At 41.9% G+C, this 18,612-nt stretch overlaps 2 protein-coding genes across 5 annotated transcripts in view; one reads left to right on the forward strand and one right to left on the reverse strand.

Moving 5' to 3' along the window:
• Positions 1 to 311: 311 nt before the first annotated feature.
• On the reverse strand, positions 312 to 13,443 carry MRPS35 (mitochondrial ribosomal protein S35). The gene is made up of 8 exons (XM_056517850.1): positions 13,332 to 13,443; positions 11,804 to 11,853; positions 11,496 to 11,663; positions 8,145 to 8,205; positions 7,123 to 7,262; positions 6,916 to 7,025; positions 4,545 to 4,614; positions 312 to 678 (listed from the first exon to the last, which is right to left on the reverse strand). Exons 1-8 carry the CDS (start codon positions 13,414 to 13,416, stop codon positions 421 to 423), a joined length of 942 nt encoding a protein of 313 aa, XP_056373825.1. The 5' UTR covers positions 13,417 to 13,443; the 3' UTR covers positions 312 to 420.
• The window catches only part of LOC130267712 (potassium voltage-gated channel subfamily KQT member 1-like), a 139,343-nt gene continuing 134,144 nt past the window's right edge, over positions 13,414 to 18,612 (forward strand). For 3 of the 4 annotated variants that reach the window (XM_056517831.1, XM_056517834.1, XM_056517833.1), the window contains exon 1: positions 13,463 to 13,478. The gene's annotated coding sequence lies outside the window, so the exon portion shown is untranslated. Of the gene's footprint in view, positions 13,479 to 18,612 lie in introns of all 4 variants that reach the window. The other variant, XM_056517832.1, reaches the window with a different exon arrangement.

Consider the following 18,612-nt stretch of genomic DNA (forward strand, 5'->3'; position numbering starts at 1 on the left):
AAACGATGGTCCATTTGGAACGGATTACCATCGTATGTTGAGGGACCACTGTATACTGATCCCTTAGAGATAGCAGCAGTATATAGATAGAGCTGGAGGGGAGGTGTATAACTACTATATATACTTATCCCATAGAGATAGCAGCAGTATACAGATAGAGCTGGAGGGGAGGTGTATAACTACTATATATGCTGATCCCCTATAGATAGCAGCAGTATACAGATAGAGCTGGAGGGGAGGTGTATAACTACTATATATCCTGATCCCATAGAGATAGCAGCAGTATACAGATCTGGGAGGGGAGGTGTAGATGAATTTATATAATAAACAAATCTGAGCTTTATTCTGTTTTAGTCCATTCACAGAAGATACAAGACGCTGTCCAGAGTCCATATTTTCCGGATCAGCCGCGTCACGCGGTCAGGCCACACCCAGCAGTTTCTTGACGCTTTCCTTGTAGCAGCTGACGCTTTCCTCGCTCTCGCCCTGGTTGCGCAGGTTCAGCATGGCCTGGCGGTATTCCTGCACGCTGGCGGACTGGAGGATCTCCTCGCTGGAGGCGGAGTTACCGGGTAACCTGGCGAGCGTGTCCAGGACGTTCTGCTGGGACTTGCTGCCCTCCCAGATGTATTCGTCCATGTCGCCCTCCTCCTTCTCGCTCTCCCACGCTTCCGTTTTCTGCCGAAATAAAGATAACAGGACATAAGCTATAGCAGTGTAAAAAAAAAGGCCTAAAATCTTAAATTAACCCTTTAAGGATGTGGCGATTGTTTTACTTTTTGCGTTTTCGCTTTTTTCCTAATAGTCGCAACTCTCATTTTTCCACCTACTGACCCGAATGCGACAACAATTGTACTTTGTAATGGCATTTCTCATTTTAACCGCAAAATCTACGAAAAAAAAAGTGGGCAAAATTTTTAAAAATTCTGTAGGTCCATACTATTACAACCAAACCCAATATATAGGTTTCATTTTATTTTTACTTAAAAAAAAATTTAAAATTAGATAAATAAATAAATATTATATTATATAAAAACTTTTTGTACAAAAATTAGCAGGCTTAAAATTGTCCTGTTCTGACCCTTATAACTTTTTTTTTTTCCATATACAGGGATGTATGAAGGCTCTTTTTTTTTTTCTTTCTTTTGCGCCGTAATCGGTACCGTTTTTATCGGTACCATTTTTGTCTAGATTAAACTTTTTGATCAAATTTTTAAATGATTTTTTTTCTGCTACACGAAGTGACCCAAAAAATCTGCGATTAATTAAATTAAAAATAAACTAAAATAATAAAATACATTAAAATAAATAAAAATTTAAACAAATAAAATTAAAATATACCGTAAATTGAAATAAAGTAAAAATGAGAATATAAAATTAAAAATACATAAAAAAATTAATATTTAAGATGAATTAAATAAAATTAAAATTAAATTTAAAAAAATGTAAAAAATGTTAAACATAAAATAATATTTAAGATGAAATAAAATTAAAACAAATTAAAATAAAAAATTTAAAAAAAATTTAACACATCAAAAATAAATATTTAAGATGAATAAAAAAAAATTCAAACATGAAATAAAAATTAACACAAATAAATAAAATACAATTAAAATATATAAAAAATATTTAAACATGAAATAAAAATTAAAACAAATAAAAAATAAAAAAAAATTAAAATATATAAAAAATATTTAAACATTAATTAAATGTTAAAACAAATAAAAAATTAAAATTACATATTATATATATATATATATATATATTTATTTAAATAAATTATTATTATTATTTTTTTACCAGTTTCCTTAGGATAGAAAGCTGAAATGAGACCCTGTCATTTTTCTCATTTACAAGTGTCACCGTTTACCTGTCATCAACAAAAACCTTTTACATAATGTAGATAATCACATTATATGTATATTTTTGTCCCTGCAGCTATTGCCCGTGTGTCTCTATGAGGAGTCCAAACACAGGAAGTGAGGGTGGTAGGGCTCTGTGTCCTGTCCTCACTTCCTGTATTTGGACTCCTCACAGGCAATAGACGCAGGGACATCATTTTTTCACCCATAAATATACAAATGTTTTAACCAATGTATATTACAAATATACATGTAATTGTATTATCTACATTATATAAAAAGTTTTTGTTGACGACAGGTTCACTTTAAGAAAAATCAATAACCAGGACTCTTACAATCCATGGCACTTACAATGATGTCATGTATAGTAATGGCTCCACCTGCTGGTTACACACAGGTACTACACCCCCCATTATCTAAACCATTTCAAAAGATATGAGCAAAGGAATATAAATTATATATATATATATATACACACACACACATTCAAGTTAGCATGCACTATGCCTACAAGGGGGATTTTTTAAATAAAATTTTAATGTTTTAACCCATTTCCTTAAGATAGAAAGCTGATTTTTTTTCTCTTAAAGAGACAGTGCACCTAAAACCTATTATCTCTCCATCACTCAAATCCATGGCACTTCTAATAATGTCACGTATAGTAATGGCTCCACCTGCTGGTCACACACCGGTACTACAATCCAACTGAAGCTAAACGGTTTTGAAAGATATGAGCAAAAAGGAACGTTAATTATATAAATATATATTTTGGAAATAAAATCTTATATATATTATATATAAATAAAATCTTTTTAATAAAAAATGAGATTTTTTTAACCCATTTCCTTAGAACGGAAAGCTGTTTTTTTTCTTAAAGAGACAGTATGTCTAAAAATCAATTCTCTCTCCCTTTACTGTTGCTGCTAAATCTATTGTTCCCTGTTATCGGCCACTTCAGGTTGAATGTAGACTAATTGATGCGCTCTAGTGTGCCCTGTTATGACCCAGTTGAAGTTAGGGATTAACAGAACCCTCCGTAGAACAGTGTAACCCAACCAGGGTGCCTCCAGCTGTTGCAAAACTACAACTCTCAGCATGCCTGGACAGCCAACGGCACTTTGGAGAGGAAAAACCCCAATGGAGGAAACCTATAGGGAAACCATGGCTGGAGGATTGTCCTTCCTTTGGGCTTAGAGCAGTGTTTCCAAAACAGGGGGCCTCCAGCTGTTGCAAAACTACAATTCCCAGCATGCCCTGACAGCCTCCAGCACTTTGGAGAAGGGGGGGGGGGGACAGTGTAGGAAAGTCTAAGGAAACCATGGCTGGAGGATTGTACTTCCCTTGGGTTAAGAGCAGTGTTTCCCAAACAGGGGGCCTCCAGCTGTTGCCAAACTACAACTCCAAGCATGCCCGGACAGCCTCCAGCCCTTTGGAGAGGGGAAAAACCTCAGTGGAGGAAACCTACAGGGAAACCATGGCTGAAGGATTTCCCTACCCTTGGGCTTAGAGCAGTGTTTCCCAAACAGCGTGCCTCCAGCTGTTGCAAAACTACAATTCCCAGCATGCCCGGACAGCCTTTGGCTGTCCGGGCATGCTGGGAATTGTAGTTTTGGAACAGCTGGAGGCAATAGGTCACATTCACTCCAACGCAAGATAAGACTGTGATGTCATATGTCTACCCACAGCCTGTTGCGCAACTACAACTCCCAGCATGCTTGCACTTACCTTAAGAGCTCCTGCAGGTTCACAATTAAAACAAAAGGAGGGGGGAAGGGTGATTTCTGGAAGGGATTCAGGGGTAGACAGGTGCTCGCGCCTCTGGGATTCCCCCTTCACCCCCCGCCTGCGCGCGCATCCTGCAACCCAACACAGGTTGTCGCCCCGGATCATGGAAAAATCACAAGTGTCAAGAGGCTTATAAAATATGCAGAGCAATCAAAGGCGATTCATCCGACGAGCAGCCGCTGAATTATTCACCAGCCACTGAAAGGTAATGAAAGCGCCAGGAGGTTTGTGTACAGGGAACAGCCTGGGATCGGGTGGCGGAGCGCGGGGACCGGCGCGCGGGGGGGGAGAGGACATAGTAAATGACAGGATAAAGAGGAGTACGGAGGGGTGTAGTACCACGCTACGGCCTGCAGGGGTCACTGCTGCAGCTGCGCTTTTCAATTATACCCGGTAATCAACCATAACGACCAATAACGTAAATTGTCTGGTGACCAGGCATGCTGGGAGTTGTAGTCTTGCCACAGCTGGAGGCGCCCTGGCTGGTAAACGCCGGTCAGGAAAAAAAAAAATTAAGCAACTTTGCAATTGGTTCCAATTAAAAATCTGTTATGGTTTTGTGTACACAGCTCTTTACGCAGACCTATGTGTTTCCATGGTAACAGACGACGGGAAGCTCTGTAGTCTGACCCCCGCCATCATATATTCCTTCCTTCCGTTCTTATCTAACGGAATCAAATCTACATCGGCGCCAAACAAGAGGAAGGGAAGAGGACTGCGGGATCAGACTACGCAGGGGATTCTTTGTAGTCTGTTACCATGGCGATCCACAGGAAGTACAGAAATTATTTAGTTATTTTTGTAATCGTGACACTGCAGAGGTGCTTCATTTTGCGCTCTAGGCCGTGAGATCTACGTATAAGATGCAGATTTGCGCAGTTGTTGCGTATCACTCACCCAGGACTCGTGGTAGAGGACAGTCAGCAGGTACATGACGTAGTCCTGATTCTGCTTCCTGAGTGGACACCTGGAATGAGGCACAGCAGATCAGGATCAGCGGGTGACCCGGGATTCAGGGGTGGGGGGCCGTGTCCGGTGGTCTCCATATAGAGGGTCAGGGCCTGGTTGTCTCAGTAGTGCAGTGTCAGTGGTCTTAGTATAGGGGGGCAGTCCCTGGTTGTCTCAGTAGTGCAGTGTCAGTGGTCTTGGTATAGGGGGGCAGTGCCTGGTCGTCTCAGTAGTGCAGTGTCAGTGGTCTTGGTATAGGGGGCAGGGCCTGGTTGTCTCAGTAGTGCAGTGTCAATGGTCTTGGTATAGGGGGCAGTGCCTGGTCGTCTCAGTAGTGCAGTGTCAGTGGTCTTGGTATAGGGGGGCAGTGCCTGGTCGTCTCTGTAGTGCAGTGTCAATGGTCTAGGTATAGGGGGCAGGGCCTGGTCGTCTCAGTAGTGCAGTGTCAGTGGTCTTGGTATAGGGGGGCAGTGCCTGGTCGTCTCAGTAGTGCAGCGTCAATGGTCTTGGTATAGGGGGGCAGTGCCTGGTCGTCTCAGTAGTGCAGTGTCAGTGGTCTTGGTATAGGGGGCAGGGCCTGGTCGTCTCAGTAGTGCAGTGTCGGCGGTCTCAGTAGTGCAGTGTCAGTGGTCTTGGTATAGGGGGCAGGGCCTGGTTGTCTCAGTAGTGCAGTGTCAATGGTCTTGGTATAGGGGGGCAGTGCCTGGTTGTCTCAGTAGTGCAGTGTCAGTGGTCTTGGTATAGGGGGCAGGGCCTGGTCGTCTCAGTAGTGCAGTGTCAGTGGTCTTGGTATAGGGGGGCAGTGCCTGGTTGTCTCAGTAGTGCAGTGTCAATGGTCTAGGTATAGGGGGGCAGGGCCTGGTCGTCTCAGTAGTGCAGTGTCAATGGTCTTAGAATAGGGGGGCAGTGCCTGGTTGTCTCAGTAGTGCAGTGTCAATGGTCTTGGTATAGGGGGGCAGTGCCTGGTCATCTCAGTAGTGCAGTGTCAGTGGTCTTGGTATAGGGGGCAGGGCCTGGTCGTCTCAGTAGTGCAGTGTCGGCGGTCTCAGTAGTGCAGTGTCAGTGGTCTTGGTATAGGGGGCAGGGCCTGGTCGTCTCAGTAGTGCAGTGTCAGTGGTCTTGGTATAGAGGGGCAGTGCCTGGTTGTCTCAGTAGTGCAGTGTCAGTGGTCTTGGTATAGGGGGCAGGGCCTGGTTGTCTCAGTAGTGCAGTGTCAATGGTCTTGGTATAGGGGGGCAGTGCCTGGTTGTCTCAGTAGTGCAGTGTCAGTGGTCTTGGTATAGGGGGGCAGTGCCTGGTTGTCTCAGTAGTGCAGTGTCAATGGTCTTGGTATAGGGGGGCAGTGCCTGGTCGTCTCAGTAGTGCAGTGTCAATGGTCTTAGTATAGGGGGGCAGTGCCTGGTTGTCTCAGTAGTGCAGTGTCAATGGTCTTGGTATAGGGGGGCAGTGCCTGGTTGTCTCAGTAGTGCAGTGTCAGTGGTCTTGGTATAGGGGGGCAGTGCCTGGTCGTCTCAGTAGTGCAGTGTCAATGGTCTTGGTATAGAGGGGCAGTGCCTGGTTGTCTCAGTAGTGCAGTGTCAGTGGTCTTGGTATAGGGGGGCAGTGCCTGGTTGTCTCAGTAGTGCAGTGTCAATGGTCTTGGTATAGGGGGGCAGTGCCTGGTTGTCTCAGTAGTGCAGTGTCAATGGTCTTGGTATAGGGGGGCAGTGCCTGGTGGTCTCAGTAGTGCAGTGTCAATGGTCTTAGTATAGGGGGGCAGTGCCTGGTTGTCTCAGTAGTGCAGTGTCAATGGTCTTGGTATAGGGGGGCAGTGCCTGGTTGTCTCAGTAGTGCAGTGTCAGTGGTCTTGGTATAGGGGGCAGGGCCTGGTCGTCTCAGTAGTGCAGTGTCAATGGTCTTGGTATAGGGGGGCAGTGCCTGGTCGTCTCAGTAGTGCAGTGTCAATGGTCTTGGTATAGAGGGGCAGTGCCTGGTTGTCTCAGTAGTGCAGTGTCAGTGGTCTTGGTAAAGGGGGCAGGGCCTGGTCGTCTCAGTAGTGCAGTGTCAATGGTCTTGGTATAGGGGGGCAGTGCCTGGTCGTCTCAGTAGTGCAGTGTCGGTGGTCTTGGTATAGAGGGGCAGTGCCTGGTTGTCTCAGTCGTGCAGTGTCGGTGGTATAGGGGGCAGTGCCCGGTGGTCTCAGTAGTGCAGTGTCGGTGGTCTAGGGGGGGCAGTGTCGGTGGTCTAGGGGGGGCAGTGCCCGGTTACTTCCTACCTGTCGGTGCGGATGGTGAGAGTGTCGTCCTACCTGTCGGTGCGGATGGTGAGAGTGTCGTCCTACCTGTCGGTGCGGATGGTGAGAGTGTCGTCCTCGCCGTTGTACCGCGAGCCGACGAGTTTTATCAGCTTCCTCCTGGCGTGTTTGTCCAGGTTCAGGTTGGAAAGCTTCACCTAAAGAGAGGAGGATACAGGATGTGAAAATCTGCCGCTCAGAATCCTGGAAAAGCTGGGTGTCGAGTAAATGGGGTCATTCAGTATGGACTCTCACCTGCAAGGTTACCACCCTGGCCTTTGGGTTGCGGAGAGACGGCCCAGCAAAGACGTAATCCACAGACTGGAGCTGGATGGGGAAATGCTGGGTGCAGTAGTCATCGCTGGCGAGAGCCGTCGGCCACGGCGTGCAGAATTCTGGGAAATATATGCAAAATAAATGTACAATATTCTCTCTAGTAAGATACCTAGTATATAGGAAAGTGTTTCCCAACCAGGGTGCCTCCAGCTGTTGCAAAACTACAACTCCCAGCATGCTCGGACAGCCGAAGGCTGTCCGGGCATGCTGGGAGTTGTAGTTTTGCAACAGAACTGATTTGTAAATTTGTTTAGAGCAGAGTTTCCCAACCAGTGTGCCTGCAGCTGTTGCAAAACTATAACCCCCAGCAGGTCCGCACAGCCTCCAGACACCCCCTAGTGGCGGAAACCTTAAAGGAAACCACGGCTGTTCAGGCATGCTGGGAGTTGTAGTTTTGCAACAAAATTGATATCTAAATTTGTTTAGAGCCGTGGATCCGCTTTCGCAGCACATGATACTCCGGCGCGGTGGGGTGGGGGGGGGAGGGTTCAGGGGGTGACCGCACATTCCTCCGCGCCGATATTGATCTGTAACACCAGGAGCCGAGATAAGACGAGCGGATCAAATATTCTCCATCCCGTCCAGAAGAAATGAATATAAGTTATCAGTCATCACAGCGCAGAAATATCAGCCAAACAAAAAAAAATTATTATTCTTTTAAAAAAACTGCGCCCCCTGCAGCCCAGAACACCACATTGCAGGTCAAATCTTAAAAAAAAAAAAAAAAAAAAAAATCTTTATTACTCCATTCACATCCAAATCTGCAACAAAGAAGCGGGCACCATGCAGCACTGCCCCCTAGTGGTTCATTGTGTGTGTTTGTCTGTGTACAGAGAGCGTTCCCCGCCGCAGTGCATTGTGGGAGATGTAATGCTTGTAAACGCAGCTTCGGCTGTGACTGGAGCGTTCGGCATGTATTCGTTTTTTTTTTAGGGCCTCACCTTTGAGCGCGGCGCAGTGCTTCTTGACGGCCGCCGGCGTTAAGTGCAGGAAGTTGGGAATCTGGAGAAAGAGAGAGAGAGAAAAAACAAAGTCATGCTGGGAGTTGTAGTTGCACAATAGCCACTTCCTGGTGTGATGTCAGAGCTACTGGGCATGCTGGGAGTTGTAGTTTTGGCATATAACGTTTTTGGCTGAGTTGTGTTTCCCACCCAGTGTGCCTCCAGCTGTTGCAAAACTACAACTCCCAGCATGCCCGGACAGCCAAGCTGGGAGTTGTAGTTTTGCAACAGCTGGAGGCACACTTGGTGGGAAACACCAATAGCGAAATAAACATCATACACGTGTAGTGGTTTTTTTCTCTCCACCCTTTAGGCGTTTTTATGGTCAGGGACAGTTTTTCCAAATCCCAGCATGTTCTGGGTTTGACTTTTTTTGTTGTTTGTTTTGTTTTAGTTTTTTTTTGCATTGTTGTATTTTTATAAAATTTTTTTTTGTTTGTTTTTTATCAGGACGTTGTGGCATTTTTGCATTTTTTTGGTTTTTTTATCAGGACGTTGTGGCATTTTTGCATTTTTTTGGTTTTTTTATGAGGACGTTGTGGCATTTTTGCATTTTTTTGGTTTTTTTATCAGGACATTGTGGCATTTTTGCATTTTTTTGGTTTTTTTATGAGGACGTTGTGGCATTTTTGCATTGTTGTATTTTTTTATCAGGACGTTGTGGCATTTTTGCATTTTTTTGGTTGTTTTTTTATCAGGACGTTGAGGCATTTTTGTATTGTATTTTTTATTTTTTTTTATCAGGACGTTGTGGCATTTTTGCATTTTTTTGGGGTTTTTTCAGGACGTTGTGGCATTTTTGCATTGTTGTATTTTTTTTTCAGGACGTTGAGGCATTTTTGCATTGTTGTATTTTTTTTTCAGGACGTTGTGGCATTTTTGCATTTTTTTGTTGTTTTTTTTATCAGGACGTTGAGGCATTTTTGCATTGTATTTTTTAGTTTTTTTTATCAGGACGTTGTGGCATTTTTGCATTGTTGTATTTTTTTTTCAGGACGTTGAGGCATTTTTGCATTGTTGTATTTTTTTGTTTTTTTATCAGGACGTTGTGGCATTTTTGCATTTTTTTTGTTGTTTTTTTATCAGGACGTTGAGGCATTTTTGCATTGTTGCATTTTTTTGTTTTTTTATCAGGACGTTGTGGCATTTTTGCATTTTTTTTGTTGTTTTTTTATCAGGACGTTGAGGCATTTTTGCATTTTTTTTGTTGTTTTTTTATCAGGACGTTGTGGCATTTTTGCATTTTTTTTGTTTGTTTTTTTATCAGGACGTTGAGGCATTTTTGCATTGTTGTATTTTTTTATCAGGACATTGTGGCATTGTTGTATTTTTTGTTTTTTTTATCAGGACGCTGTGGCATTTTTGCATTGTTGTATTTTTTTGTTTTTTTATCAGGACGTTGAGGCATTTTTGCATTTTTTTTTTTTTTTATCAGGACGTTGTGGCATTTTTGCATTTTTTTTGTTTGTTTTTTTATCAGGACGTTGAGGCATTTTTGCATTGTTGTATTTTTTTATCAGGACATTGTGGTATTGTTGTATTTTTTTGTTTTTTTTATCAGGACGCTGTGGCATTTTTGCATTGTTGTATTTTTTTGTTTTTTTTTATCAGGACGCTGTGGCATTTTTGCATTGTTGTATTTTTTTGTTTTTTTTATTAGGACGTTGTGGCATTTTTGCATTTTTTTTGTTGTTTTTTTATCAGGACGTTGAGGCATTTTTGCATTGTTGTATTTTTTTATCAGGACATTGTGGTATTGTTGTATTTTTTTGTTTTTTTTATCAGGACGCTGTGGCATTTTTGCATTGTTGTATTTTTTTGTTTTTTTTTATCAGGACGCTGTGGCATTTTTGCATTGTTGTATTTTTTTGTTTTTTTTATTAGGACGTTGTGGCATTTTTGCATTTTTTTTGTTGTTTTTTTATCAGGACGTTGAGGCATTTTTGCATTTTTGCATTTTTTTTTTATTTTTATCAGGACGTTGTGGCATTTTTGCATTTTTTTTGTTGTTTTTTTATCAGGACGTTGAGGCATTTTTGCATTGTTGTATTTTTTTGTTTTTTATCAGGACTTTGTGGCATTTTTGCATTTTTTTGTTGTTTTTTTTATCAGGACGTTTAGGCATTTTTGCATTGTTGTATTTTTTTGTTTTTTATCAGGACGTTGTGGCATTGTTGTATTTTTTTATTATTATTTTTAACCCAATATCTAATACAAATCCTTGAGTCACATGACTTGACTTGACAAACGGGGGGATAAAGCATTAAAAAAAAAAAAAAATGCACCTCAGGCCCCTTTCACACTACAGATATCATCCTGTAAAAAACCTCCGTTATTACTCCTGGCAAAAAAGTACTGAAAACGGCCGTCAAAAAAATCCCATTCATGTCATTGGGACTTTTTGACCATCCTTTTGCATCAGGCATGTCGGTTTTTACTAATGTGCGTTACTTTTGTCGGCACAAAAGACGGTGTGTGCACTAATTTTTGGTCCGGCATAAAAAAACAAAATGGTGAAAACAAAAAAAAAAAAAACGGACATTAAAATTTAACATTTAACAAGTCTATGGGAACCTGATGTTCAAAAAAAAAAAACAACATCTGTTATCAGTTATTGTCAGTTTTTTTTTAACATCCGTTTTTTTGTACTGAGCATTCTCAGTACAGCTTTAGAAAAAAAAGGTTAAAAACCTCATTAAAAAAAAGTTTCATCTGTAGTCAAATAGCCACATTTAATTAAAAAAAAGGAAAAAAAAAAACTGCCCTCTCATTTTGTGCTCCAAAAATGCACTTTGTGGCTTTTTTTATTTTTGCATTTTATTCTACTGTGTTTTTCTCATTAACATTTTTTTTTAATTTATTTATCAAAGATTTCTATTGAAGAATTTTAAGGAAAAAAAAAAAAAACAAGATAGCGTTTTTCTCAGTTTTTATTTTCATCTTGTTTTTGACTCCCTATGTGCAGTTTGTGTTTTTTATTATTTTTTTTTTAAATACAGAGAACGTATTACTATAGGCGTTTCATCCCCTGCGTTTTTCTCATTACAAGTCATGTGATTCTTTCATCATGTGACTCAAGCCTATGGGAGAATAAACGCCGCAATTTTTTAAAAAACTGGCCAAACTATAGCCAAAAAACACCCAAAGATAAAACCGCCATGTGGGTTTGGCGTTTTGTATTTCGATTGGCAGCTGACATCCGGGCGCTGTGGTTTTTTTTCCCAAATTGCTAATTTTAACTTTTTTGCCAAACAGAAAACACAAAAACATTTTTTAACATTTTTTTTCTACCTTCAGCAGCTCCAGGTTCCCAATCTTATCTGGGGGCGCGGCCTTCTTTTTGGGGTAACCCATCCTCACGGGGAGCGGGACGGCGGAGGGCTTGAAGGGGGCGGCGGTGGGATAGACGTTACTCCACTCCTGATCCGGAAGCATCTTCTCCGCACGAGGAGGCGGCACCTGGACGGAAGGAAGTGACAGTTGGTGACGGAATGTTCTTTAGATACAATGTATCCAGGGAGGAGTCATGTGACCTCCGCTCTGGAGTCTGGTGCCGGGATCAGACACCAGAGCCTGTGATATGGGGTCGGGGGTCTCACCTCCTTCCTCGGGGGTCCTCTCTGTCCTGGACGCCTATTGCGAGTGTTGGCTGCAAACAAACAAGAGAAGTCACTGCGGGATGCTGGGAGTTGTAGTTCACTCAGTAGATGGGCTCTAGATGCAAGCAGGACATGCTGGGGATTGTAGTCCCATTGTTGTGCTTGGTCTGTAGCTGAAATTTCGGTAGATCATAAAATGGTGGTATAGGACAGATGATGGGGATTGTAGTTCTATAGGACAGAGATGATGGGGATTGTAGTTCTATAGGACAGATGATGGGGATTGTAGTTCTATAGGACAGAGATGATGTGGATTGTAGTTCTATAGGACAGATGATGGGGATTGTAGTTCTATAGGATAGATATGATGGGGATTGTAGTTCTATAGGATAGATATGATGGGGATTGTAGTTCTATAGGACAGATGATGGGGGTTGTAGTTCTACGGGACAGAGATGATGGGGATTGTAGTTCTACAGGACAGATATGATGGGGGTTGTAGTTCTACGGGACAGAGATGATGGGGATTGTAGTTCTACAGGACAGATGATGGGGATTGTAGTTCTACAGGACAGATGATGGGGATTGTAGTTCTACAGGACAGATGATGGGGATTGTAGTTGTATAGGATAGATATGATGGGGGTTGCAGTTCCACAGGACAGAGATGATGGGGGTTGCAGTTCCACAGGACAGAGATGATGGGGGTTGCAGTTCCACAGGACAGAGATGATGGGGGTTGCAGTTCCACAGGACAGAGATGATGGGGGTTGCAGTTCTACAGGACAGAGATGATGGGGGTTGCAGTTCCACAGGACAGAGATGATGGGGGTTGCAGTTCTACAGGACAGAGATGATGGGGGTTGCAGTTCTACAGGACAGAGATGATGGGGGTTGCAGTTCTACAGGACAGAGATGATGGGGGTTGCAGTTCTACAGGACAGAGATGATGGGGGTTGCAGTTCTACAGGACAGAGATGATGGGGGTTGCAGTTCTACAGGACAGAGATGATGGGGGTTGCAGTTCTACAGGACAGAGATGATGGGGGTTGCAGTTCTACAGGACAGAGATGATGGGGGTTGCAGTTCTACAGGACAGAGATGATGGGGGTTGCAGTTCTACAGGACAGAGATGATGGGGGTTGCAGTTCTATAGGACAGAGATTATGGGGATTGTAGTTCTATAGGACAGAGATTATGGGAATTGTAGTTCTATAGGACAGAGATGATGGGGATTGTAGTTCTATAGGACAGAGATGATGGGGTTGTAGTTCTATAGGCCAGATGATGGGGGTTGTAGTTCTATAGGACAGAGATGATGGGGATTGTAGTTCTATAGGACAGAGATGATGGGGGTTGTAGTTACGTGGGACGCGGCCATGTTATGCTGGATGTGCAGAAATGAACAGGGTTGTGAAACTACTAGATCCTCCCCACGACATGCTGGGGGTTGTAGTACTTGGGGGAAGCTGTCAGGACTCGCTGGGATGAGTAGTTCCACAATATATCTATATATCAGAGCTCCTCACCCGCTCCGGACACCGCCAGCCCCGCACTGTAGCGCTGCACCCTCAGCGGGGTCACACACGCCCGGCTCAGTATGGACGCCGCCATCTTGTTTGTCTGGTGACGGAGCGCGGCAAGGACCAAACTGTGAGAGAAAGGACGAGGCTGAGGTTGGTTCCTTATTCTCATTGTCTTATAGATGACTGCGACTAATAAACCTTTTCTCCACTTATTTCTCTGCACTAAATCTGTTTTTTATACATAAATGTTGAATATTATTTGGGAACAATCAGGTTCAGAAGAAAAAATCTACATTGTTTGTATTTTTCCTGAAAAAAACTATAGTAAAAAATGCATGAAAAAATATGCATTTTGAATAAGTAACTGATGATTTCAAGGGGTTAAACGCCATTGGGCCACTGAATTAAGGATGGAAATATAAAGAGTAAAAGCCCCTCTATAATACCCAACTGTACCCAGCCTGGCCCAAACTGTGGATTGGCATTAAAACAGGTGCCAACCTTGCCAACTAGATAAATTTTTTGCATTTTGAATAAATAACTGATGATTTTAAGGGGTTAAACGCGGTTCGGCCACTTACCTAAGGGATGAAAAATAAAGAGTAAGGGCCCCTCCATAATACCCAACCATATCCAGCCTGGCCCAAACAGTGGATTGGCATGAAAACAGGTGCCAACCTTGCCAACTATATACATTTTTGTTATGATTCGGCTGGCTGGATGTGGATCCTCTGTGTCAGCGAGGGATTGGCGTGGACCGTGTCGGTGGACCGGTTCTAGGTTGCTACTGGTTTTCACCAGAGCCCACCGCAAAGCGGGATGGTCTTGCTGCGGCGGTAGCAACCAGGTCGTATCCACCGGCAACGGCTCAACCTCGCTGACTGCTGAGAAGGCGTGGGACAGAAAGACTAGACAGAGGCAAGATCAGACGTAGCAGAAGGTCAGGGCAGGCGGCAAGGTTCGTTGTCAATAGCAATAGCAGAAGATCTGGAACACAGGCTTTGGACAACACTAAACGCTTTCTCTGGCACAAGGCAACAAGATCCGGCAAGGAAGGGGAAGTGAGGTATTATAGCCAGGGAGCAGGTGGAAGCTAATCAGACTGATTGGGCCAGGCACCAATCACTGGTGCACTGGCCCTTTAAATCTCAGAGAGCTGGCGCGCGCGCGCCCTAGAGAGCGGAGCCGCGCGCGCCAGAACATGACAGCCGGGGACCGGGACGGGTAAGTGGCTTGGGATGCGATTCGCGAGCGGGCGCGTCCCGCTATGCGAATCGCATCCCCATCGTGAATGTCAGTGCAGCGCTCCCGGTCAGCGGGTCTGACCGGGGCGATGCAGAGAGGAGAACGCCGCGAGCGCTCCGGGGAGGAGCAGGGACCCGGAGCGCTCGGCGTAACAAAATGTATATAGTTGGCAAGGTTGGCACCTGTTTTCATGCCAATCCACAGTGTGGTCCAGGCTGGATACAGTTGGGAATTATAGAGGGGCCCTTACTCTTCTTTTTTCAACCCTCAGGTCAGTGGCCCAACCGCGTTTAACCCCTTAAAATCATCACTTATTCAAAATGCAGAAAATGTATATAGTTGGCAAGGTTGGCACCTGTTTTAATGCCAATCCAATGTTTGGGCCAGGCTGGGTACAGTTGGGTATTATGGAGGGGCCCTTACTCTTTATTTGTTATTCCTCAGGTCAGTGGCCCAACTGCGTTTAACCCTTTAAAATCATCAGTTGCTTATTCAAAAGGCAAAAAATGTATATAAATGGCAAGATTGGCACCTGTTTTCATGCCAATCCACTGTTTGGGCCAGGCTGGATACAGTTCGTTATTACGGAGGGGCCCTTACCCTTTATTTGTTAACCCTCAGGTTAGTGGCCCAACAGCGTTTAACCCCTTGAAATCACCAGTTACTTATTCAAAATGCAGAAAATTTATATAAATGGCAAGGTTGGCACCTGTTTTAATGCCAATCCACTGGGCCAGGCTGGATACAGTTGGGTATTATGAAGGGGCCCTTACTCTTTATTTTTCAACCCTTTGGTCAGTGGCCCAACAGCGTTTAACCCCTTGAAATCACCAGTTACTTATTCAAAATGTAGAAAATGTATATAGTTGGCAAGGTTGGCACCAGTTTTAATGCCAATCCACAGTTTGGGCCAGGCTGGGTACAGTTGGGTATTATAGAGGGGCTTTTACTCTTTATATTTCCATCCTTAATTCAGTGGCCCAATGGCATTTAACCCCTTGAAATCATCAGTTACTTATTCAAAATGAATATTTTTTCATGCATTTTTTACTATAGTTTTTTTCAGGAAAAATACAAACAATGTAGATTTTTTCTTCTGAATCTGATTGTTCCCAAATAATATTCAACATTTATGTATAAAAAAAAATATTTACTGCAGAGAAATAAGTGGAGAAAAGGTTTATTAGTCACAGTCATCTATAAGACAATGAGAATAAGAAACCAACTTCAGTGAATAAGAAACTGGATGAATAAGGAACCAACTTCAGCCTCGTGAGAAGGGGCGGGGCACAGGAGTACGGTAATAATCGTGATATGACGTCACTACAGAGAGAATACATATATAACACAGTAATAATCATGATATGACATCACTACAGAGAGAATACATATATAACACAGTAATACTCGTGATATGACGTCACTACAGAGAGAATACATATATAACACAGTAATAATCGTGATATGACGTCACTACAGAGAGAATACATATATAACACAGTAATAAACGTGATATGACGTCACTACAGAGAGAATACATATATAACACAGCAATAATCGTGATATGACGTCACTACAGAGAGAATACATATATAACACAGTAATAATCGTGATATGACGTCACTACAGAGAGAATACATATATAACACAGCAATAATCGTGATATGACGTCACTACAGAGAGAATACATATATAACACAGTAATAATCGTGATATGATGTCACTACAGAGAGAATACATATATAACACAGTAATAATCATGATATGACATCACTACAGAGAGAATACATATATAACACAGTAATACTCGTAATATGACGTCACTACAGAGAGAATACATATATAACACAGTAATAATCGTGATATGACGTCACTACAGAGAGAATACATATATAACACAGTAATAATCGTGATATGACGTCACTACAGAGAGAATACATATATAACACAGCAATAATCGTGATATGACGTCACTACAGAGAGAATACATATATAACACAGTAATAATCGTGATATGACGTCACTACAGAGAGAATACATATATAACACAGCAATAATCGTGATATGACGTCACTACAGAGAGAATACATATATAACACAGTAATAATCGTGATATGACGTCACTACAGAGAGAATACATATATAACACAGCAATAATCGTGATATGACGTCACTACAGAGAGAATACATATATAACACAGTAATAATCGTGATATGACGTCACTACAGAGAGAATACATATATAACACAGTAATAATCGTGATATGACGTCACTACAGAGAGAATACATATATAACACAGCAATAATCGTGATATGACGTCACTACAGAGAGAATACATATATAACACAGTAATAATCGTGATATGACGTCACTACAGCACCGGAATACATATATAACACAGCAATAATCGTGATATGACGTCACTACAGCACCGGAATACATATATAACACAGTAATAATCGTGATATGACGTCACTACAGCACCGGAATACATATATAACACAGTAATAATTGTGATATGACGTCACTACAGAGAGAATACATATATAACACGCAATAATCGTGTTATGACGTCACTACAGCACCTGAATACATATATAACACAGTAGTAATCGTGATATGACGTCACTACAGAGAGAGAATACATATATAACACAGTAATAATTGTGATATGACGTCACTACAGAGAGAATACATATATAACACAGTAATAATCGTGATATGACGTCACTACAGAGAGAATACATATATAACACCGCAAAAATCATGTTATGACGTCACTACAGCACCTGAATACATATATAACACAGTAGTAATCGTGATATGACGTCACTACAGAGAGAGAATACATATATAACACAGTAATAATTGTGATATGACGTCACTACAGAGAGAATACATATATAACACAGTAATAATCGTGATATGACGTCACTACAGAGAGAATACATATATAACACAGCAATAATCGTGATATGACGTCACTACAGAGAGAATATATATATATAACAGTAATAATCGTGATATGACGTCACTACAGAGAGAATACATATATAACACAGTAATAATCGTGATATGACGTCACTACAGCACCGGAATACATATATAACACAGCAATAATCGTGATATGACGTCACTACAGAGAGAATACAAATATAACACAGCAATAATCGTGATATGACGTCACTACAGAGAGAATACATATATAACACAGTAATAATCGTGATATGACGTCACTACAGCACCGGAATACATATATAACACAGCAATAATCGTGATATGACGTCACTACTGCACCGGAATACATATATAACACAGCAATAATCGTGATATGACGTCACTACAGAGAGAATACATATATAACACAGTAATAATCGTGATATGACGTCACTACAGAGAGAATACATATATAACACAGTAATAATCATGATATGACATCACTACAGAGAGAATACATATATAACACAGTAATACTCGTGATATGACGTCACTACAGAGAGAATACATATATAACAAAGTAATAATCGTGATATGACGTCACTACAGAGAGAGAATACATATATAACACAGTAATAATCGTGATATGACGTCACTACAGAGAGAATACATATATAACACAGCAATAATCGTGATATGACGTCACTACAGAGAGAATACATATATAACACAGTAATAATCGTGATATGACGTCACTACAGAGAGAATACATATATAACACAGCAATAATCGTGATATGACGTCACTACAGAGAGAATACATATATAACACAGTAATAATCGTGATATGACGTCACTACAGAGAGAATACATATATAACACAGCAATAATCGTGATATGACGTCACTACAGAGCGAATACATATATAACACAGTAATAATCGTGATATGACGTCACTACAGAGAGAATACATATATAACACAGTAATAATCGTGATATGACGTCACTACAGAGAGAATACATATATAACAGCAATAATCGTGATATAACGTCACTACAGAGAGAATACATATATAACACAGTAATAATCGTGATATGACG

This window comes from Hyla sarda, chromosome 4, assembly GCF_029499605.1.
Source record: "Hyla sarda isolate aHylSar1 chromosome 4, aHylSar1.hap1, whole genome shotgun sequence".
NCBI classification, from domain to species: Eukaryota; Metazoa; Chordata; class Amphibia; order Anura; family Hylidae; genus Hyla; species Hyla sarda.

Coding starts and splice junctions, on each gene's coding strand:
- MRPS35 (XM_056517850.1), bottom strand. CDS start 13,416: ATGGCGGCGTCCATACTGAGCCGGGCGTGTGTGACCCCGCTGAGGGTG. Junction 8,206..11,495: donor GGAACCTGGAGCTGCTGAAG/GTAGAAAAAAAA, acceptor CTCTTTCTCCAG/ATTCCCAACTTCCTGCACTT. Junction 7,263..8,144: donor GCACTGCGCCGCGCTCAAAG/GTGAGGCCCTAA, acceptor TATATTTCCCAG/AATTCTGCACGCCGTGGCCG.